The sequence below is a fragment of the Protopterus annectens genome, chromosome 5.part1 (assembly GCF_019279795.1).
Source record: "Protopterus annectens isolate FY-2018-M chromosome 5.part1, PAN1.0, whole genome shotgun sequence".
Lineage (NCBI taxonomy): Eukaryota > Metazoa > Chordata > Ceratodontiformes > Protopteridae > Protopterus > Protopterus annectens.
The window spans coordinates 417,489,981-417,516,339 of NC_056736.1; the positions used below are offsets into that span (position 1 = coordinate 417,489,981).

The following is a 26,359-nucleotide window of genomic DNA, read 5'->3' on the forward strand; positions in this document are numbered from 1 at the left end:
TCTACCTATGAACCTCTATACCTCAAGGAAACAGTGGGAGAATGGGGGAATGCATTCAGAATGTCAAATGCTGTAAGTATTGACTCTAAAAAGATTGACCTGAAAAGGTCAAAATGCAAAATAAAAAAAAAAAAAAAAAAGAAAGAAAGAAACCACAGTCTATGCAGGGGGTGCTGCACTCTCCAAGCCCCCTCACCCCCTGCTAATTAAATATGCTAACTCCAAGATCTCACCACAGTGGGGAAAGGGCAAACATTTAGTCCCCAATCTACCATGATATTGGGCAACTGCTAAAAAAATGGTCATCATTTTGCATTTTAATCTTTTGGGGTTTATTTTTTTTTGTAGTCAATATCTGGAGTGTTCGCTATTCTGAATGTATCCAGAGAACAGGATGTGGAGTCAGGCTCACCATCGCTCAAAAACAATAGCCCCTCTTCAGCCTTGTTTCAGCAGTGCCTACCATAGCATCTGGGGTTGGTTTTGTTGTTGCATCACAGCACATAGATATGTATGTTTCGCATCCTTACTTCTACTAGCCTGTCAGTATATATATATATATATATATATATATATATATATATATATATATATATATATATATATATCTATATATATATATATATATATATATATATATATGTATATATACATTGTATTCCTGTCATTATGTAGCTGTACATGCAGAAGAGTAAACATCTACATATACTGTCCATCTCAGAACTCATATAACAGCTTATACTGACACTTGCCACCACAGTGATACTGCAATCTCTCTGACTGTGGCTACACACTCTACATCAGGGAGGGCTGGTTCACATATTACTGTTTGACAAATTATTTACAGGCTGCTATTTTGTTGCATTTTTTTCTTATTTAGAAGCATTATTCACACAGAGTGCTTGATGACCATGAGGATGGGTGTGGATTTGATATATTTTTTCTTTTCTTTTTCATGATACATGGCTGTAAAAGAACAGACTTACATTTTTTAGCTGTGCCTGTTGGAGATATAACCAGAGAACTTCCTATACAGTGTAAAAACACAACTATTAATAGTAAAAATGCTGAAAAGTCATGGCAAAGAGGTAAACCAACATAAATCTATCACTGTTAGGCATTTCTATTAATTTTATTACAGAACTTTACCAGAACAACAAAACATTACAAATCACTTTATTTAAATACAGCAACAATATCCATTAACAATTCTATTATCTAGTTGCACCACAGAGCAGATTTAAAGACATCCTGCCTATCTATTACTTGATAAAAGGGCTCAAACAACTTACACAGTGCTTTAATAAAACCCTTTATGTAAAAAATATCATTATATAATGACTAAATAAATACATCAAATACTAAAATTAATAAATCATTTACAAAGATTAGAATTACAATTACAACTTTCCTGATCTCAACCACAAAATACTGTTAATCGAAACTTTATCATTAATACCAGCATGCTGGGTAGAGTTCCCTTTTTTCTAAAAGTGCTTCCCAATCTCCATCCCTAACATCCCACAGAACTCTTTCCTTACAAAAAAGAGTTTTTTTTAAATCTCTACATTATGTACTATGTTTATAAAAGGCATGTCTAATATCTTTTTTCTTTATAGCATACTGTACATATGCTCATAAATCCTTTGCTTCAGTGCCCTCTCAGTTTTTCCAACGTAAACATGTCACATGTCAGGTATTGTGCTAAATAAACCAACCCCTGGTGTTGAAATTAAGTCAGCCATTACTGTTTAATACCCTTGGGTAACAAGCAACGGAAATATTAATGCCCTCATAAATATATCAGCATTGCAGGCATGCCCTAAACTTAAACATCCTAGACTTTCCATTGGATGTAATGCCATTCCCCTCAAATATATATATATTTTTAAATTCCTACTTTTCTTGCATACAAACTTAGGATGGTCTTCAAACTTACTAGTCAATCCAAAATATCCAAACACCCCATCCCAGTTATTGCAAATAATGTGCTGCAACCTTGAATTCATAACATTGTTTGTCAACACCATTGCCAAACTTAAATCAGTTCCATTTCTCTTTTTCCTTTCTCCAGCTTCACAACCCCCTTCCACTTACGGTAGGCTTAAATAGCCCCTGTATTTCCTTTACCACCTGACTTATAACCTCATTAACTAAGTGCTCCATATATGCCCTATCCAGAAACATCTTTAAATTTGAAATTTCCAAAGATAATACATTACTGTTAGAAACTATTTCATTCTGGTAGTTATTACAGATTTTTAGATGATTTGTTGATTGGAAATGATCTATTGATAGATTAGAAGAGTTTTTTAATTACTTAAATAGTAGGGTAGAATTTTTAAAATTTACTATGAATTTTGAAGGTAGTAAAACTATTTTTTGGGGAGTTTACTTTATTTAAGGATGTCTCTAAAGGCCAATTTATGTCAAATATTTATAGGAAAGAGACATGGTGTAATTGCTACCTGCATTTCAGTAGTGCCTACCCTTTTTGCAAAAGCAAAATCTTATAAAATGACAATTTGTTTGATTGTCTAGAATGGTTTCTGATGATAATGTATTGGCTTTGAAAATTTCAAAATTGAAGGAGATGTTCCTAGATAGGGCATATCCATTGATGGGGATATATATCTGGTGATAAAGGAAAGATAGGGGCTACATAAGCCTATTTTAAGTAGGGGGTTTTGTGAAGTTGCAGATAGAAAAGAGGAAAATGGAACTGATAAGTTTGGCAATGGTTTTGATGTACAATATTATGAATTAACGGTTGTGGGACATTATTTGCAAGAATTGTTATGGTGCATTTGGATGTTTGGGATTGACTATTAAGTTTGGAGACCACCCTAAGTATGTATACAAGAGAGGAAGGAATTAAAAAAAAAATTTGATGGGAATGGTATTACATCAAATGGAAAGGCTAGGATGTCTAAGTGTGGGGCATGCCCACAATGCCAAAATAGTTATGAGTTCATTAATATTTCTGTTTCTTTGTACCCAAGGGTGTCGAATGGTAATGATTGATTTAATTGCAATACCAGAGGGAAGGGTAGTTTATTTAGCACAATGGCTAACACATGACGTGTTTTACTTTGGAAAAACTAAGATGGCACTGAAGCAAAATATTTATAAGCATATGTATGCTATAAAGAAAAAAGATATTAGATATGCCCTTTATAAACATAGTATAGAATGTAGGGATATTAATTTTTTTTTAATTCTTATTTTTTGTCTTGGAAAGGGTTCTGCAGGATGTTAGGGGTGGAGACTATAAAGAACTTTTAGAAAAAAGGTTGAGCACTACTCAACACCCTCGTATTAATGATAAAGTTTCAATTAACAGTATTTTATGGTTGAGATCAGGAAAGTTGAAATTGTAATTCTAATCTTTGGAAATTTTTAATTAATGTTAGTGTTTCATGTATTTATTTATTATATAACAATATTTTTATATATTGTGTAGGTTGTTTGATCCCTTTTATCAAATAATAAATAGGTAGAATGTCTTTAAATCTGCTCTGTGATGCAACTGGATAACAGAATTGTTAATGGATATTTTTAGGGTACTTAAATGGAGTAATTTGTGATGTTTTGTTGATCTGATGAACACCTGTTGACAGTATGCACGGTAGCCAAGCTGTCTCAGATGCAAACATGGCACCAAAGCACAGTGAGTCGGATGATGCTCATGACAGAGCCAGGATGATGTTACTGGATACATCCAAAGTGCTGGTCTCCATTGTTCAATAATGCCTCAGGTGGATGAACGTACTGTGCTACACCATACATATAAACTCACACAACATATACATGAGTAGTATGAGGGACTTGAAAAAACTGTTGCCTGCATGCATGCAGCACATCTGACACAGTTGGAGTATCATATGACCATTAACTTGCATCTGTGTCATAATCTACATGTCATAATAACTAACATTTGCACAATGATTTAATAATATACTGCAAAGCCCCTATTCAGTAGAGTACAATGTGTGGCATGTACACCTGCAAAACGGTAGTCAATGGTCAGTGGGATGTCTCCCTATCCTTGTTATGTTTTCCACGTGTCTGCACAATTTCTCTAAGTGTGGTTACCTTGCTCCAAATTTACTAGCCATTCAGCTGATCCTATGGATCAGTTAAACTTCACTTGCCATCACTTGACAGATCATTGCATCTCCTGATCAGTGTTCAGCCCCCACCAGAAGCAAGGTCCATTGTAAGCATTCTGGTTCATGCATAACATTTCTGAGTATGAGGCCCATGTGCAACATAAGTTCCATCAATCGCTTGTGAGACAGAGGGTTATGATATTCTGTATTGCCATTTATATACAGTTCTATGTCTGCTGCTGAGATGGTACTTGGCTAGCTGCTCTGGATGTGATGACACCATTGGTGGTCTGCTGAGACTGAGTGTAATGTGAATTATACCACTGCATGCTGTTTATATAATACTGGGTGACATTGTAAGTTTGTACACATCTTATTGTGTATACACTTGCACAAAAATACACACACACAAACCCAAATGTACACAGACACACTCACACATATTGCAAATATTATTCCTGCCTTGGCCCAGCAATCAGTTGCTCAATAAATAAGCCTCACATCTGTCAAGCTAAGCTATGTCTGGGTTTTTCATGTTTCTGTGAGCTAGGAGCTTCACAACACATTTCCACTCATGAGCCTGTACTTACCAATGTGCTGTCTTTGGGGCTGCTGTCTCTAAGTTATGCACGGTCATGTTATATGACATGCATCACACAACAGACGTAGCACACACCTTCACAGTGGCATTCAGAAGTTCTTTGATTGAGCAATCAAACAATGAAAACACTTCTTCAGCTGTGTTAACAAATGTTATGTTTCTTGTTCTCTGATATACTAAATGGCATTCCCCTGGGCATCACAGCTCTGGTCTGTAGGATTCTGCATCTGTGCCATTACCAGTAGCTCCAAGTAATGCCTCGTGTAGGGCAAATGCATCCCATATGTTGGCGGCACATGAGATGAAGATGCATGGTATTCTTTGCACTCATATGGAGCCTATGTGGTTGCACGCCACCTGAATGTTTGAGGGAATGTTAATCTGGAGGGGCGGGGTGTTGCCAAGTGCCCTGAAAGTTTAGTGCAAACAGGCAGACCCTGGAGTTGAAGCACCTCATTAAGGGTATTCTCCCCATTATTATGTAACATGCTGAACTGCACTACATGCCCTGTAGTTGGTAAATTGTCACAGGATGCAGTTTTTCAAAACATGTGAGTTGTAGTTTTTCAAACTTGTATGTTCACTTTAGATTCCACTGCTAGTTACTGGAACAGTCACTTGGGCAAGATGCCCACAGATGTCATCATTCTGCTTTGCAATGGAATGTTTTAGCAAATCTCAGTTTTCTGGCATGCGTGGCACAGTCCACCATTAAAACAGCCACATTGAGTAGTGCATTTGTTTCCATGTAGTAATCACTGTACTGCAGCCAATGCAGTTTATAGTTCTGCTACGGTATTTTGTGAATTGATAGTGCCAATGTTTGTTACCACATGGTTTCTATCCCCACAAACATACTACTAATTATTTAAGATTATGCATCCATTTCTGTTCTTCATCAGGCATTCTGAACTGCTTTCCAATATGGCTACATCACTGATTCTGCTTGGAATTCATGTAACTGGTACTCTGTGTTTGACTAATGTTGCTGCTGCTGCTGTTTTATAAGTTTACCCTTCAGCTGTTCACTATTCATATATTTGTTTTGCTTGAACAATTAAAAATAAGCATCAATACTTGAGACTATATTTATTCAATTTTTTTTACTCAGAACATATTTTAATAATGTGAGTGGACTCAAAATGTACATTTTGTTTGTGTGCAGTCAAAGTGTCTCAGAGAAAGAGTGAGATTTTTTTTTAATGACTACTTTTTTCAAGTTGCAGTTACCATTAAGGGGAAATATTGCGGGAGGGAATAAAGATAGCCCCATCTGTGATAATGGTCTCACGTATTTGCTTCTTTTAATTTACAGATTCTTGAGTAGACTTGTTTAGATCATTTTTGCATTCAAGTTAGTAAGTTTCACACTGTTATGACTGAACAAATGTTCAGCATTTTTAGGTTGGGATCAGATACATTTCAGATGTATTTATAAATGCATAAGACTGCTGCACACTGTGCTTGTCGGTATGCGGTCACATTTTTTCTGTAACATGTGGATCTGTCTTCGAATCAAACTACATATGCTTATGCTGTTTTAACTGCGTAACAGTCTTACACTTTGTAAACAATGCTTCCGAATCAGGTACTGGTGCTGGTACACCTTATTTTTAAAAGGTGTATAGAAAAGCATGCCCTCCATTACCTTCTTCTATACATAAAGCTCAACATAAAATGCTATGGCCACTACTGACTATGAGCAAAAAGAACATCACCATAAAAAACATGGAAGATTGTTTCTCCACTAATGTTTCAGGAATGGTTTCTAGATTTACACAATGTATACATAAAGATACTTTCTTCCATTCAGCAGAGGTTCCCTCCTGCAGTGTTCATTTCACCAATGAGAATTTAACTGAAACTTTAAATGGATAAATGTGAAATAGTCAGCAGGTACAGAGGTTTATGGTGGTCCTGGGTTTGACCTTTTTCAGCTTTAATACATACTGTGTTATTATGAACAGGCTAGTTACTTGTGCCTGCGAGGCATCCATAAATAAGATAAATACATTTAGCATTCTAGGGCATGCATGAAACATGTGAAATTATTTAAGCTCACAAACATTAAACTAGTCTACTTTAAATGTATATGTAATATCACCTAGTAATGTTTTGTACATAACTCAATATTGGATGTATTTTACAGAATCTTTTCCTGGACAATTAATGTTCAAATACACAATACAGTATAATTTGATGCGCACCTATTGATGATGCCCCCCCCCCCCCAAGGTATGTCCTTGTCCTTCATCTTTTCTCTTTATTTCAGTCTCTCATTTGATCTAAAAACGTGACATTACTTTATATTTCGATGACTTGGTCATGCTAGAGGAAGGCAGCAAACTAGTCATCATACAATCATATCTAAAAATCTGAGGAAGGGCATTAATGACATTTCATACTAGCTTAGTGCTCAAAATGATAAATAATATATTCTAAATTTTTTTCTCTGCACATTGCAGCCACCAGCCACCTTATGAGTCTTCATTACTAACTCTGTCAAAAATGTCTATTGTCCACGTTAGTGATCTTAAATATAGTTACATTTTTCTTAAACCTTACTATCAAGTTTTCTGTGAGTGACTTTTTTATTGCTGTCATATTTATTTATTTGTATTTATTTACACATTTTTAACCAGGGAAGAACACTGATCTTAATGGATATTTTTTTGTTCAGCCAGGGTGTACACACTATAACCAAGGCATGCTTAAAAGAAAGACAAGAGTACATACAACTAGTATTACATGAACTAGCTATCAACTAATATTGTAATATTTACAGTGGTAAGAGAAGCTAATATTGTGATGCAGAAAAGATGTGCCTTTAGAGGTAGGACTCATAGCAGGAATTGTATTACAAAAGGTTATGGACATCAGTCTGATTCCAGATAACTGAGGTGTTAAAGCTATGTAAAGTTACTTTCGTTTTAGCATTTACACTTTGCTTGCTTGTGATGGTAAGGCTTATGTTTTTTCCTGAATGTGGGGAAGGATTAGGAGCTACAGATTTTTGGGTCCAAAACAGAGAAGGCATCATCTGATTGATTTAGGTTGTTGTGAGGTGGAAGCAGATTTGGGTGTGGAGGTGGAAAGAGGTCTGAGGCTATATGTTGGTTAGTTATCTGAGGATTTGCTAGAGAAAAAAGGAAAGGCTTGCATGTTGATAAGTTTGAAGATCACAGAGGCAAGTAGTAGGGTAATTATTTGAGGGAGTGGGAAGTCTTTTGGCTTTGGTGAGGGTATTACTGTGGCTGTGACATCTGGGAGAGAGGGTAATACATCTGCATACATTGTTTGCGATGGTTTAGAGGTATGTTTGATTATTTTTGGAGGTTTCTGGTAATAGAAGGAAGACATATTCTAGTTGAGGAAGGAGGACATCCATGCCTATAAGTGTCCTAATCTGGGGGGATAAGAAGTATGCGATTTTTCTGGATCAGAAGAATAATTTGATTACTTTTAATTTTGAATTTAAGAAACACACACACAAACATCATATACACACACACACACACACACACACACACACACACACACACACACATGCAGCAAACATTATTCCTGCCTGCCTTCGCCAAACAGTTGTTCAATAAAAATGCCTCACATCTGTCATGCTGATTGCGATGCTGTATGTGGTACTGAAAGCTGAAGCAGGAGTCCAACGATAGTTTCGGTCACTTGTATGATGTGATGCTTTCTACAGGTTCAGAGTTACTGTGTATGATGCTCCAATTGGTGGAGAGTTTTCTGAGATTTGTGGAGTTTTAAACAATATTATTTTGCTTTTCTTTAGACTGAGCAGAAGTTGGTGCTGAAGGACAGGAGAAGAGAGGAGAGTAGAGGACAGGAGAAAAGAGGACAGGAGAGGACAACAGGAGAGGAGAGGACAGCAGAAGAGAGGACAGGAGAGGAGAGGACAACAGGAGAGGAGAAAAGAGGAGAAGAGAGGGGAGGAGAGGAGAGTACAGGAGATGACAGGAGAAGAGAGGACAGGAGAGGACAACAGAAGAGGAGTGGACAGGAGAAGAGAGGACAGGAGAGGATAACAGGAGAGGAGAGAAGAGGAGAAGAGAGGGGAGGAGAGGAGTGAAGCATAGCAGAGAGGAGAGATCTGTTTGAAAGAGAGTTGTGATCAGAGAGGTTGAGGGGTCATATTTATAAATGAATATACCATCTACATAAAGAAGAACTGAAAACATGGGAGTTGGTTGAAGTATAATAAGAAAAGGAGGACACCTTTGTTGAATGGAGAGAAAGTGGAGGAGGTGGAACCAAACTGAACAGCAAAGGGCCTGTTGGAAAGGAAGTTTGCAAACCACTGGGAAGCTTGTAGGCTAATTCCAAACTATAAGAGAGAGTTTATTAATACTGAGTTGTCCCCAGCAGCAGCCAACAAAAATTGCTCTTGTAACTCTCTCTTTTCCATATTTTGAAGAATGTCATCAGTAAGTGAATAGATAGCAGCCATTGTGCTTCAACCTGTCTATAAGTTATGCTGGTTGAGGGAGAAGAATGTCTAAGAATTTAAGTATTTAATGAGTTTATTGCAGACACATTTTTCTAACATTTTACTAAGTATTGTGAGGATTAAAATTTGTCTGAAGTCATTGGTTGAAGCAAGGATAGGGCTTTTTGGGTTAGGTCTTACATTAGCTATTTTCCATTATTGTGGCATAATTCCTGTAATGATACAAGTACTAAAGAGGTGTTTTAGTGGAATTAGAATGTCTTTACATAGGTGAATGATCAACAGGTGGAGGCTGTCATTTCCTTGTGGCATATCTTCTTGCTGTTATATGGTGATAGGTTTTCTCAGACCCACTGATACCAATAGGAGCGTGCAACTTTGAATCCCATCAGATCAGGGATAGATCATCATACTAGTGACAGCTGTATCACTCTTCTGCAAGTACAGAGATGGAAGTGAATATTGTTTCAAAACTATACTGCTCTCATTATTAAAAAATCATGTTAAAATATTTTGGTTGATCCTTCTGCTTGAAAGAATAGTTCCATAGTGCCAGCTGCAGAAAAATTTGTAGTGGCTAAAACATAGTACTACTGTGTCTGCAAGGATTGTTTTAGTTATTCCACTTCTGTAGTTATGGCACTTAATTTATAATTTATTCTTACATATATTTATTTTCATTGTCTGTATAAAGCGAAAGCATGCAACACAATCCTGCTTTTCCACAGTTCTCTGGAAATGCTTTGCTGCACTCTACTTACCTCTGCCCAGCAGCTGTACATTATCTGATAGACCTCATCTGTAGCATGTTGTGGTCTGTACAGGCGATAGCCTTGAGTAACCTTCTGTACCACCTGAGTATTGTCAAGGAGGTCATAAGGCTGCTTTCCTAGTGTGAAGATCTCCCACATAAGAATACCTAGGAAAACACAATGAGTTTAGAATTCCTTGAGACAAAAACATAAAAAGTAGATCTCATTACTTCCTACTTCATAAAATAATTCACTGAGTACAGTGGTGATACCAGTATATGCATCAATTGTGTTGATCTAGAAGACATTCAGAACACAGCAGAATGTTGTTGACAATATACAAACAGTAAATTAACTCTAATTGAAAATCACTTAAGGTACAAGATGGCCTTAGTCCAAGTGAACAATGACAGCATGTCTTCAGCTGACATGCTCTTGAGGTCAAAGTATCTAATGCCTGCTAGTTGCTGTCTCATTGCCTAGCAGCAACCAATGGATCAAAGGTTAGTACATGATGAAGACAGTGTAACCTGGTACTGTTGTTCCATTCCGACTCTTATGCAAAAATGCTTTTTATAATTTTTATTCTCCCAGTGCCTCTGTAGCATGCATCTGTCTACCCACTGACCTTTAGACTCTCTAGCTCATATGCCTTCTTCCATTTCTGTTCTTTTTGCAACAACCCAAATTTAACTTTTCTCCTTCCCTTAACGGTCTTATGCCAGAAGACACAGATGGCCTAGGAAAACTGAAACAGGAGATATGAAGTGAATGGCTATTAATATTTATTTTTAAATGTCATTTTACACTTATTTTATAAATTATAGATATGAGCTGCCTGTATTTTGTTTTATCTATATGAACCACTTTTTGTATCGTTCTTTTTTTTCTGGGTTAAACCTGAAATATGTCAATACCGATCACTGTTATACACTGGCAAACAAACAAACAAACAAACAAACAAACAAACAAACAAACAAACAAACAAACAAACAAACAAACAAACAAACAAACACACAAACAAACAAACAAACAAACAAACAAACAAGCAAACAAACAAACAAACAAGCAAACAAGCAAACAGATAGACAAAAAGGAAATAAGAAGAAAAAAGGACAAACATAGTTTGAATATATTTGAAATGATTTATTAGTACTAAACACTATTTTAGCTCAGCTGATTATGTTGTGTAATGCTTTAAAGGCTCCAGCAATTGTCAACAAATAACAATACGGATGAATCCAGTTCTGTGACCCAAATGGCCCAGTACTAACAACACATGATCTGGGGTAGCTAAGAGAAAGGATGTAAATGAGTGGTTAATGCTGGTTCACACATGCTGAGCTTGGCTCACTGATATACTGACATGCAGCAGTGGCTAGTGGCAGGGTTTCATAGTGAGTTCACCAACAGCAATTCAGCCATTGCAGGGGTGTACATACCAAGCTGGATATGCTATAGGTTGAGTCAGGCATGAGCTTTAAGATATTCAGGGGGACAGTATGGAAAAAACTGCGAGACACTAAAGTAAGGACTTGTGGGTGGGGCTAGGAAGAAAACTGGTTGCAAGAATGTCTGATAAATAGAGGGTAACTGCAAAAAAAGGATGTAAAAATACTTCTGTTCTTAACTATTGCTATTTTTGCCATTAGTTTTACATGTCACACAACATAGCAGCCTTTACACATCCAAGGTAAACTTAGATACAGTGGATGGACATCCTCACATTCTCCCTCAGTTTATCTTATTTTGTTGGAGGAAGCTCTTGAATATGAGTTTTTGTCTAAGTTTCTAATGGTCTGCAGACTATTTGTCTGGTGCTTACCTAAGAACTATGAACACTAACTACCAGTATTGTACTTTTAATCTATGATAATTAGGCCAATAAAACTAAAAAAAAAAAAAGTTGGACATTTCCATTACATTAAGGGTCTGAGACACTCCCAAGACACTGCAATGTCAGACACACAAATAAAGAGTGAAAAATCATTTTTAAAGGTTATCCTGACATTTCAGATTTTTGGCATTTAAAATTGACTGAGAATGGTAGAAAACTAGACTTCTTAGGGACAAAATATTGGGTCTGTGAGAGTTCTATATTTTGACGTATTTCATCATAGAGTTTTTTTTTCATATTCAGGTCTAGTGGAGTTGACAATCAGTGTTAAAGTATTCTATAAATCCATCACGACTTGTGTAATAGCAATTTGTCAAATGCTAGCTATGTGCCCAAGAAATATTCTCATATGGCTATACATGGAATTACATTGATCTCTTTGAATTGATGGATTTGACTACTTTGAGATTCCTCCAGCAAAAAGACACCAAGTAAAACACCTTTTTAAAGTACTGTAGAGCACCTTAAGCTGATTTTGAGGATAGTGTTGCACACAATAGCATTTCTGGAACAGTTTTGAACTTTGGTTAGTGAAATAGAATTTATACTGTTCTGAACATTTGCTGGCTGCTATGTTGGGTTGGAAGTATAAGCTGTGAAATGTCTCACTGTGGGGACAATTGATTAGGAACACGTGACTGAATTGCATTCCTGCTACAGAGACACAGAGACACATGATTGCAGCAAATTCATTGTGGACACAGAAAAAGACATACCCCCGGATTTACTAAACTTCCGTATAGGTCTAGTTTAGTCCTGCACAGAAGTGCCCATTTAGGAGCATGATGGCAGTGTGCCATGCATAGTAATGAAGGCGCTCTGGCCAAGTGGCTAGGCTTACATGAAGTGTGTATGGGTGCAGGGGTCATGTCTGAGAGCAGAGCTCTCAGAATTAAAATACCCCTGCAATGTCAAACAGCAGAAGCTGTTAAGAAATGAGTGAGATTGCTGATAGGTGTCCCCATATCCCAACCAACAGACCCTCATGTGTACAACAGCAACAGAACATATAAATTAAAAGAAGAAACCCATCTGTAGCTTTTAAAACACCTATCAAAGCTAACCGTAGGTGCGCAGGTATGCCTATTGTTTAGCTATGGTTAATTTAGTTGAAATAGCAAAAGGAGGATAAAAAGCAGGATATGTGCAAAGGAAGCAGTACAGCAATATTGTAGTGGGGAGTGCATTCACCTCACGAGTAGTCAATCCCAGTTTGAATCCCACCACAGTACATTCCATTTTCATGTCAAAGCACTGTTATGATCAATACATTTAGTTGTATAACCTAATAAATAACATATATGTGTGAACTGGAGTAGTAAGCAGTGTAATGAATGATAACCCTATACACTTGCCAAATTCACCATCTATGACTGCAGAAAATAGAGCAGTAGTAAGGATAAATAAGCACGACTAAGCATGTGCAAGTCTGTTTGTACGACAGGAAGCAGTGCATACATAGAGTAAGCAATAGTGAGTCTAACCATGTGTAAGCGGATGTCACCAGAAGTTAGCAGTGCTTACCGTCGCGCAAACCCGCTGGCAACTGCGTAAAAGTGTTTCAACCAATCTGTATCCAACGGGCCCCATTCTGGACAGAAACAAACTAAACAGTCCCTGCAAGGCTCGAACCCAGGAGCGTGCATACCATAGGCAAAATGATTTACCACTAAGCCACCACAGATATATATAACCCTGACATTTCCACAAACATAGTATCCAGCAATACAATTCAACATTACAGGACATGTAGCTAAATAAGTAGATGTATGTGTGTGTCTGTGTGTGTGTGTGTGTATATATAAATATATATATATATATATATATATATATAACTAAATAGATATATACCTCTCCCTCTCTGTATTTCATATGCATACATATATAGACATACATATATATAAATATCCACACACACACACATATATATATATATATATATATATATATATATATATATATATACAGACATCCATGCATCTACAGGTTGTTAGATATATATATATACAGCAATATATATATATATATATATATATATATATATATATATATATATATGCATATATATATATATATATATATATATATATATATATATAAGATATATATATATATATATATATATATATATATATATATATATATACATATACATATACATATGTGTGTGTGTGTGTGTGTATATATATATATATATATATATATATATATATATATATATATATATATATATATATCTACACAGATATATATCTATGATGTGAGACAGTACATAAGAATGACATATATAACCACAGGCACTGTCAGACAAACATACAAAGTAAACAAACCACTGCTTCCCAAACCACAAGCAGGATACTACCAGTGGGAGAAACATTGCAAACCCACTAAGTCTAATCTAGAAAAAAGACAGAAATGTCCCTTGCGGGACAACCCAAAAATTGTAGGATATTCGGATTCCAGGCATTATACCAATTTGTCAAGGCAGGGCATGTATGTTCTTGGAATACAAAGTTGGGAAAGCCTGATGATCCATGGGTCGAGAAAATATATGTGATGGGTCCCGAGAAGTGGAGAGTGGGCAGTGTGTAGTGGTGTGGCTAGTCCCAGAGAAAGGATAAGTGCTGTGGAGGGGGAGCGGGTGGGGGAATGATGGGTATGAAACTATGGGTCGAGGTGTGCTGGGGTTGGTTGGAGCGGGGACTTCCTCGTGGATGTAAGCAATAGTGTGAAGTGGGCAGAGCAGTCGCCTAACAAGCAGGCATTACTGGTTCGAGTCCCACTGGCAGCACAGTCTATTTTATATGGCAAAGCGTGTTATAACCACTGTTGTTGCAAGAAAACACACTAAAAAACACATATGCATGAACTAGAGTACTACAGGGAATGCACATGTGAAATGTCAGTGTCATACTGAATAAGGCACTACTAAGCAGGTTTAAGCACAAATAAGCAGTGGTAAGCATATATAAACACTAGTAAGTTTGTTTAAGTGTGTCTGCATGGGGGTAAGCACTGCCTACACAGATTAAGCAATATGGGAGCTATCTGAGTAGAAGAAAGTGTGACCACAAGTTAACAGTGCTTGCCTCTGCGCAAACATGCGCATTCCCGCTTACAACTGCTTTAAAGTGCCTTGATCACTCTGTATCCAATTGCCCGTGTTCTTCCCAGCAACAAAAGACACAGTCTCTGCAAGGCTTGAACCCTGCACACCATACACAAAGTGATTTAACACTAAGCCATGTTAGATATACATAACCCTGACGTTTTCGCAAACATAGCATCCAGCAATACCATATAACATTACAGACCTCTCCCACTCTGTATTATATATATATATATATATATATATATATATATATATACACACATACATATATAAGTATACACACATAGATATATACATATGCAGACATCCACACATCTATATGTAGTTAAACATATATTCAGCAATATATATGTATGCATATATATATATATATATATATATATATATGTATATATATATATGTATATATATATATATATTTATATATATATATATATATATATATATATATATATATATATATATAGATATATATATATATATATATAGATATATAGATATATATATATATATATATATATATATATATACACATATGCATTTGTGTGCGTGTAGATACACAGATATATATCTATGATATGATACAGCACATAAGAATGACATTTATGATCACAGGATCCACCAATGAAGGTGAGAGGCCCAATCAACATACGTGTAACACGTACCGTTACCCCCCCCCCAGCCAAACAGGTGAAACATACAAACACACAAATAAAGTGAACAAACCACTGTTTCCCAAACCACAGGCGGGAAACAACCAGTGGGGGAAACACTGTGGACCCGCTAAGTCTAATCTAGAAACAAAGACATGAATGTCCCTTGCGGGACAACCCAAAACTTCTTGGGTATTTTGGATTCCCGTCATTACACTGACTCATCAAGGCAGGGTGAGTATGTACTCAGACTATAAGGTTGAGAAAGCCTGATGGCCCATGGGTTGAGACAACGTACGAGATGGGGTCCGAGAAGTGAAGAGTGGGTAGTGTGCAGTGGTGTGGTTAGTCCCAACCTGCACCCAGAGAAAGGATAAGTGCTGCAGATGAGGAGCAGGGGGAACTATGGGTATGAAATTATGGGTCAAGGCATGCAGGTGTTAGCTGGAGCAGTTCTAATCGGACCACCTCGTGGATGTAAGCAATAGTGTGAATTGGGCAGAGCAGTTGCCTAATGATCAGGCATTCCCGGTATGAATCCCACTGCAGCACAGTCTATTTTACATGGCAAAGCATGTCATAACCAAATTTGTTGTTGCAAAACCCACTAAATAACACCAAAGAACACATGGTTGGAGCTAACCACTGTAGGCATGTAAGTCATTCTAATTGGCATCGCAACTTATTATTGTCGTCCTCACCCCCACCCAAGGGTGTGAGTGTCCAAATCTACCTCCAAATTCAGTGTATATGCACAGCTGTCACTGTAGAAGAAATGGCCAGCTGTGGACCTTCCCTTCACCCTTCCTGCACATCCCTGGCTATTTCCCCTACTGTCTTTCCCTCTTTGTGCTCCTTTAACACAACTTACCTATCAACCCCTTTTTCATTTCTATTAAAGTTTAAAGTTACAATTAGGTGACACCCTCCTCCCCAACTATATTGGCAGAATCTGGAACTCTCTACCCACATCTGTTACCTCAGCTGTCTCAAGGAACACATGTAAATAACTCTTGAAGGAACACCTCAGGCACACTTGGATCAGCACATGCTCACCACCTGGCTAAATCCTCCCCCTCACCTTACACTCTATACCCCTACATCAACTACTGAAACTGACACCTCTTGTCCTGCCTCGCATACATATCTCAACATCCTTTATACCTCCCCTATTGCTCCCCTACCAATTATTCCCACAACCAACTATACAGTTACAACGTCTCTCCCTCTACCTACCTACCGACTCCTTCATTATTCTCTTCTACTCTACCACGCAGGTATGGAATAACTAAATCTTACCCTGAATACCTGAGTGTATCCTATCCAGAACTGTTACACTGGAATCTCACTTCACCTTAAACTGACCTTTGTCAACAGTCATACCTGACATGTAACTTGACCTAAGCATGAATAATACCTACATGTTAACGTAGCCTAAGCATGAAGAATATGTTACTTAGCTATGTTAAGTCTGTTACTCTCTATGAATGTGAACACCTCTGTATTGCTTGTAATGATTAGCTGAGTTTTACTGTGGAGCTTTACTCCCCGGGCCACCACTGAAAATGGAAAAGCATCCAGTCAGATTTTCCCGGTCAACAAATGTAAAATAAATAAATAAATAAATAAAGTAGCTCGGGGGTAAGTGGGAGCAAGCAGGTTTAAGCCTGTTTTGCGGCTATAAGCAATGCCTACACTGGTTAAGCAATGTAGAAGCTAACTCAGTGTAAGACTCCGTAACCGGAGGTCAGCATTGCCTACCCTTGTGCAAACCAGTGTAAACTCACTTACAAGTGCTCAAAAGTGCCTTAGTCACTCTGTAGCCAACAGCTGTCATCCTTCCCAGCAACAAAATAATCTACACTCCCAGGTTGCAACCCCCGAACTCTGCACACTATAGTCAAAGTGAGTTACCACTAAGCCATGGCAGATACACATACAGCTGGTGTTATCACAAGCATATCATCCAGCACAGTCATTCAACAGTATAGGAAATGTATGTAAGTATGTAGATTAATACGAGCAACCATTTGTACATTGCTCAAATACAGTATTTCAAGCAGTCTATGTGTATCATAAAAACAGTGCCTGTCCAATCATACTGTGAGAACAGTAGTCTTGCATAATACTTGAGAGTAATAAAAAATGGTGCACGTCGAGGGGGCATGTGGGGGTGCTTCATGCACAGAATGTCAATCCTGAGACATCGGTTCAGCGGAACTGGGAGATGAGGCTGGTCCGGTGTGTGAGCAAACCTCTGCTTCTCAAAACCCTGGCAGGATGCTACCAGTGGGAGAAACAGTGTACATCAGCTAAGTCTAATCGGGACACAACAACAGGTCCGTCCCTGGCGGGACGAACCAAAAATTGTGAGTCACATCGATGTTTGCACCAGTATCGGAGTACGATCAAGGCAAGGCTCGTATGCACGTGGACTAAATGGATGAAGATCCTGCAGAAGCTTGGGTCGAGACAGTATACTGGATGAGTACCGAGACGTGCAGAGAAGGCAATGTGTGGAGGTGTGGTATGGCTGGGCTAGCAACTGGAGAATGGATGTTTACTGTGTACATGGATCTCTGGGGGGCTGGGGAAGGAACCATGGGTATGACATCATGGAAGAAATATGCAAATGAAGCAGCACAGCAATAGTGTAGTGGGCAGAGCATCCGCCTAATGAGCAGGCATTCCCGGTTCGAGTTCCACTGTAGGACAATCTATTTTACGTGGCAAAGTATGTTATAACCAATAGTTTTGTTGCAAAACCCACTAAATAACATATATATATATATATATATATATATATATATATATATATATATATATATATATATATATATATATATATATATATATATATATATAAACTGGAGTACTGCAAGAAATGCACATGTGAAGTATCAGTGTCAGACTGAATAAGGCACTAGTAAGCAGGTTTAAGCAGAAATAAGCAATAGTAAGCATATGTAAGCACTAGTAAGCGGGCTTAAGCATGTCTGCGCAGAGGTAAGCAATTACTACACTGGTTAAGCAAATCTGAAGCTAACACCCTGTAAGCAGATGTAACAGCAGGTTAGCAGTGCTTACCTCGGCACACACCCACTTACAACTGACTAAACGTACCTTAACCACTCTGTATCCAAATGCCATTGTTCTGCCCAGCAACAAAATAAACAGCCTTGGCTGCGCTCGAACACAGAACCCCACACACCATAGGCAAAGTGATTAACCATTAAGCCATGTCAGATATATATAACCCTGATGTATTCAAAACATATCAACCAGCCCAGTCATTCAACAGTATAGAGAATGTATTTGAACATGTAAATGTATTTGTGGGAGTAAATATAGTAATATCTAAACAGATACAACAACATCAATAGATGTATCTATATATATATATATATATATATATATATATATATGGGTCCCTATCTATTCGTCGACAATTCATTTCACTGACACTCATTTCGTCGACAGTTCATTTCGTCGACAGAAAGATGTGCCCCCTTCCCCAATGTTAGGTGGGGGCTTCACCCCCCTAACTATATATATCAACTCCAGGGTTGCACAACATTGGGGAAGGGGGCAAATCTTTCTGTCGATGAAATGAACTGTTGACGAAATGAGTGTCAGTGAAATGAATTGTCGATGAATAGATAGGGACCCATATATATATATATATATATATATATATATATGTATATATATATATATATGAGACCGCGGTAGTGGTGCTGCAGTAACGTTGTCACCTCACAGCAAGACGTTGTCCCGTTCAATTCTCAGCTAGAGCGTCTTCTGTGTGGAGACATGCGTGAATGGGCGTGTCTTTGTTGAAGGTTGTGCGTCAGGGCTGGTAACTCGGCATGTAAAAATCCACTACCAAACATTAGCGGACCGGAGTTCTGCTGTGGCGACCCTTAACCGGGATAAGCCAAAAGACACAACAACAACATATATGTCATGAGAAAGTAATATATATATATATATATATATATATATATATATATATATATATATATATCCATAGAAATGTATACATACATATATATATATTATATATATATATATATATATATATATATATATATATATATATATATATGGCCACACATCTGTAGATAGCAATGGTAGATTGACAAATACAAATATGTCCACATGCACCTTTAATGGGGTTGAGACACCCCAAACAATATACATCATGTACGAATAGGCATACCCCCCACCACAGCCAAACACGTTTGCCCTGTAATACACTAAAGTGTTACAGATCACATAAACAGGACCTGACATGACATGTGCACAACATGTAAACAGTACTACAACCCACCTGTATGATGTCAGGCCGGTATTGGTAACATATCATGCAGTACAGTGTGGCTCCCATAGGAGATGTAAAATATGGAAGCTATCAACATCCCCAGGATATATATACACAGACACATATATGCAGATACAGATATGCATATCTATATATATATATATATATATATATATATATATATATATATATATATATATATATATATATATATATATATATATATATGTATATATATATAGATATACATGTGAGTACACAGACACACGCAGAGATAGTAAGATACATATGTAGTAGGTGCACACAATATGGAACAGCCACTATGCCTACAATTAACACCTTAACAACTGGACACTGTATGGGCCACCCATACAAATGACAGTCATTGCATGCAACATATGCCCACAGAGAGATCATAGGGTAAAACACCACACACAGGTTTGCAGGAATGGATAACCTTTATTTGTGCACTATTACAGTCTTATATGCCATGTATTATAGCTGTTCAGACAATGACATCCATATAAGCAGAGTAATGCAACTTTGAAACCATTATACTAATACAGTAGTCTGGAAAGGTTCACAACTGTTGCTGTCCAGGCCAAACCCTTCATATTGTACAATAGTAAAGACAGACTGGGCCACAGGATACCAGCCTATCAACAGTAAGTAATGCAGGTGTATAGTTCGCAGCCTCTATCTACACTCCATACAAAATCACTAGTAGGTAAAGACTTCAGTTGACTAAATGGGATGTAACTGTTACATAACAAGGCATAACTGACACCATCACAAGCACGCTGACAAACAGAACAGTCTGTATGGCAGGAGGTAGTAGGATTACATTAACCCGATTTATGTAAGTAATTTAAATATAGGTGAAGTGTATGATACTGTACATTAAGGCAGCTCACCCCTGATAACCCCACATTTTGTAGCAGCCTAGGTCATTTATGGTGCATCTCCTCCTAGACTCAATAATACAGGGCCATATACTACTGTTACATACACTAGCCTCTGGAGTGCATAAGGGCACACAGGTATTGTGTAGGTGAAGCCCACACATATATGGCCTCAGCCTCACCATATGTGTGGGGGATACCACAGCAGTGGTCTGATGGCAGCAATGGCAGTGAGACATACTCACAGCCCACTACAGATCAACCCCTGACAGCATATCATATGCGCAAAGCTTGGTATGTATGTGGGGGACAGAGGCTGGAACACAGGCCCATATGTGGAAAACTGTTTCCACACACTAAGCAAGTCGCTGGTGTCACAGGATAGTCTGCAACATGACATTAGTCAGGGAATTGAGGTTAGAAACATAAATGGATGTAGCCATGTACTGATAGCACTCAACACACACACACTGCCAGTGAAATATCAGACACAGCACCTGTGTGGAGGACAGACATAACATGATAGGCACACTTCTGGCCACCAAGAGGATGGGCCCACAGGTGAGAGCTACACAGACAGACTGCATTCCAAGGTAAACTAGTAAGTACACACACACCCTGTAACACCAGAACTATACAAAGCATAACACAGCTCTACTCACACTCTGTCTGTAGTTCTGGAACCTCTTACAAATATGTAGCTGGCCTTAGTGTGCCAGTTCTCCTGTAAGAAGTATTGCTACCTGCTGTCTGTAACACTGATGCCCACACACAGGAATGATGTCCATCACACAGGAAAGGTAAAGGGACCATGCCCACATGATGTGGGGATTTGTAGTAGGTGTTTGCCATGACAGTGGTAATTGGAGGTACTACACAGCAAGCTGCATGCAGTTAGCAAGTGGAGGACACTGATTGGTGCAGAGGCCATCACCTGATAATGTGCACCACCTACTAAAGCCAGGCTGCAATCTATTCAAAATAGCTCAATCCATTTCCTGGAGAGAGAGGGAGACAGAGAGAGAGAGAGAGAGAGAGAGAGAGAGAGAGAAAGAAGGAAAAGATAAAGCTGTTAAAACAAAAAGCTGATGTCGCAGGCATTTAGCCAGCTGTCATTCAACAAGACATCATTCCCACAACAGGTATGTGAGGTATACATACATGTAATAGCATGTAGTACCTGGTCCATCATAATGGGATAGATGATGTGGAATGAGCTATATGTGCCATCAGGTATTGTTGTGATGATGTTCAACTGAACAACTGCTATGGACAATAGTGTCTGTCCCTGTGTGTAGTGGGCCATAGCCATTACCTGTGCAGGTCAGCACTGACAGACAAGATGTAAGCCATCATAGTGTGTGTAGTGTAATGGGAAGTATGTATATTATGTGGCCAATAGTTGGTGGTGGAAGTAATGCCATTATGATGGACATGTGGGAGCCATGGCCCACCACTGGCAGGATACTCAGGTGAATCTGTAATGTAGCATGCCGGAATGCCATAGGTGTGTAATAGGGTTACCTGTAATTGGCTCCTACATATACCCCTGTAATGTCAGGCCATGTCCATATGTGGCACTTGTCTGTGTTGTAGCAAGGCAGAACAATACAGCTGTGCAGGAAGGTGTTGTGAGATTGTGGAACTGATGTCTGATGGTACCCCACATATCGGTATGCATATGTGTACATATGTCACAAACATAATATTTAAAGGTATATATGTATATCAGCATGTATGCCCAGAAATGTACATATACCCATGTGTAGACATTTATATGTGCACATATATATGAAGTCACATATATCTACACACATACAGATAAATATCGATATGCAAATGTCTACATCTGTACAAACACACACACTAACAGATATGTATGGTAAGACATGTCCCCTGTATCACTACCACAGTGATGTGTGCTATGTGCGAGGTAGCAGCACACATAGCAATACAGGCAGATATCTACAGCTGGCAGTGTGTGCACGCTGGATGGGTATGTCACATGTTAGTCCCGTCCTTGCACCACAATGCCCCTGCCTGTGAAGTATGCTGGAATATGGGGAAGCAAGGCAGATACACATGTGGAGGTGGTCAGGATTGGTAGATATAGAGAACAGTCTACAGGGGTGGTATGTGACACGTGGTGAGTAAACACTGTGGATGGTGTGTGTGGTCTGTGATGTGGACACATCATGGTCCCCAATATGGGCACAATGGGAACAAGGCTCCCACCAACTCCCACTCACAAAAGCAGTCCACATCCTGAAGGTGACAGGTGTGGTGGCTGAGCAGGAGGAGCATGTTGGCCATGTGAATGTGTACTGAGTGACTCAGATGGATGTAGCACATCCCTCATGTGTCTGTGGAGCCTGGTATGGAACAGGCCCTAGACCTGAGCTCAGGGGACAGGGATATGTTAGTGTGTGCCTGAGGGGGGGGTGGGCCAACATCCCCTGGGTGGTTCCACCAGATGATATGGCTGTAACAGTACACAAGGAGGGCCCAGGTTGGCACACACATGTGATGTGGTCAGGTATCCTGGTCAGATGGGTGTGGAGAGGTGGATCAGCTGGCCAATAGAACATATACATGTTATTGTGTCACTGTCATACTACATATGTTGGTAGTAATAGTCTACACAATCCCGGTACATGTCCATCAGCATGCACAGAACCCCCCCCCCTATAACACAGACTGTCAGATGTGCAGCAATCTCAGAGCAGCCATACCACTGGCATATATGTAACCATAGTGGCTCTGACAATGGCATGCAAGTGAATAGTCTGTAACAGGCCAGTAATGTTAGTGTCCACACAGGGGACATGGCTGTAATCACATAGCAGAAGGTGTGGTACACTACACAATTTGTCCAAACGGTAGTTAAGCTGTAGCCATACCTAATGAGTTGTGTGTATAGTCTGTTGAAGCTGATATGGTGGGAGGTGACAGAAATGTGGCTGGAAGCACATACTTAGGGTCAATATTGACATGTTGCTGTGATAACCTCATACATGTACTGTTGTAACATGGTTTGTTGCAACATGTGTCCTATGAGGGATATGAGGTCAGTAACTGTCAGGGCTTTCACTATCTACAGACTGCAATCCTCACACTACCTTTTGCAGTTCACACATACATGCTCAGTGGGTATCACATGACACCAAGGGCACAACACACTGCCCAGTCTGCAGATGACCCTGCAGGTGCAGATTCCTCATAAACATAGTACTGACATGGCAGTTATTACAACATGTAGGACAGCCATATCCACACACGCACACTCTGTTAAACCAACATTACTCCACATGCAGCATAGCAGCACTTACAGTCTGTAGTCAGGTCAGGCACATCCCCCTCCTGTGTATTGCCCTGTTGCCACAGTGTAAATTGTTAGAGGTAAATCCCCAATCCATCTGAGATGCATTTGGCCAAATGACAGATCTAGTTCCTGTCCACAGTGGATGTAAAGGGCCAACACCAAAATGATGTTCCTAGATATTGGTGTGTGTTACTATGCAATTAGCTATGGGAATGTTACCACAGCTGTTCCACATGCACTCAGCTAAAGGAGGACTGCAACTGGTACAGAGGCCATCAGCTGATCATGACCATCACTTACAAAACACAAGCTGCTGCCTAGCAAAGCAGGTGCACATCCCACATCCACCAGAGGGGGTGTGGGCGGGACAGACAGAGACAATGTATGTCAGGGAAGGTGTGGGTGAGTAAAACTTAAGCATGTTTGTGTGAAACACCTACCAGTACAGGGTTTCAAACGCCTGACTGACTATGCATAGCTATCACATATGTATGCAGTTATTGCATGTGTCACATAGCTTACATGTTGGTGAGCTGTCCAGATGTATATGTGCTGGTGAGTGACATCTGCAACACTGTTGTGATACAGTAGGTGTAGCACACAAGCCTGTCCACATGAACAGGTGTCAGCATCAACACAGCCACACTCTGTAAGGGACTCATACATATTGCCACATTTGGCAGGGTAACGAATACACTTCCTAACCACTTACTTTGCCACAATACAGTAATGCATAGGTATTAATTGGCTCACAGGGGTTATCCTGTGGTTCTATGGTCAAAGGGTATGTGACGGTGCCTGACATTAGAGAGCATGCTTCAGTATGCCAATGGGGGTGGTACTGGGTGTGAATGTGGTCAGAAGCGTCATACACCACACACACAGACACAGGTTGCTAGTACCGTCGTCCATGTGTGCAGTGCTTCAAGGGTGCATAGTAGTTGATGGTGCCAGATGACTGCACAATGCTAGGTGATGGGTATAACTTGGCATCAGGCCACATGAGAATGGTCTGCATTATGGCTAAGGGGTGTAGTGTCCGGAATGGACCACACGGGTGAGTACAGTATTCACCATCCAGTTTCCTGGGTTGCTATTGTGTGTGGCCAGTGCTGAGCAATGCTTGGCATGTATGTGTTTTATACGCCATGACATGGACTGTGTTTGGGATGTGCACAAGTCCCATATTCATGTACAGTGGCATGCGGAAGTGTACCTGGTTTGTCTGGCCCATGTTGTGTACACAGAATGTTATCATCAGATGTGACAGTCCTGCCCTCATGTGGTGGGGCCAGGTAATGGACAGCAGGTTGGCCCTGCACCTACATTGATAGCATGCTACAGGTATTCCCTGATGTCAGTGGCATCTGTCCATACAGGGCATGTGTCTATGGCATGGTATGTCCTTTGTGGATCACATGTGATGGAACCACAGTTGTTGCAGGCATACAGTGGGAAACATAATGAAGGCGGACTGTCTGCAATTATGTGCCTATTGTACTGATGGACAGGGTGCCATGGCCACTGTAGGCCATTGCATTCACACCATAGTTACTATCAGTTGCCAATATGCAGTATACTACACACATCATGGCTGTTGCCTCGCCGTGTGTGTGTGTGTGTGTGTGTGTGTGTGTGTGTGTGTGTGTGTGTGATATAGGTTGAGAGTGTGCTCTGGGTAATACTGGGGTTGCTAAGTGTGATTGCCTGTTCTTGATGTCACATGTATGGGTATGCACCCCAGCCTCTAGGCTATTTCATAGCTGTTTTCCCTGTACAGTGGACATTATGATATGTACTAGGGTCACCATATAAGAAAATTGCAAAACCCACTACACATTGGGCCCAGGTGTCACACATGCACACCCTCCTCCACACTGGATATGAGGAACAAATGCGCATGCGCACACACACACACACACACACACACACACACACACACACACACACACACACACACACCTGTCATGTCTGAGAGTAGAACCCTTACCTAACTAGTTTATTACACTACAGCACTATGCAGTTATAGTACACGCCACAGTGATTACTGCAGTATTTCTTCCCCAAAGGTGTATATGACATTGGCTGACATCAGCAGGATTGCCAAAGTAGGGCATTTGACATGTACTGAGTGTGACTAGCCTAAAATGCATTGCTCCCTACACAGACAGTGGAACACTCACAAAACACCCAGAACTGCCATGGGTGGGTAT

At 39.3% G+C, this 26,359-nt stretch overlaps 1 protein-coding gene across 1 annotated transcript in view; it reads right to left on the bottom strand.

Annotated features, from left to right (window-relative positions):
- Positions 1-26,359, bottom strand: part of BMX (BMX non-receptor tyrosine kinase) — a 1,099,638-nt gene that overhangs the window by 23,738 nt on the left and 1,049,541 nt on the right. Inside the window, exon 17 of the mRNA XM_044072793.1 lies at positions 9,946-10,103. Coding sequence (XP_043928728.1) covers positions 9,946-10,103 — 158 coding nt within the window. The remainder of the gene's footprint in view (positions 1-9,945; positions 10,104-26,359) is intronic.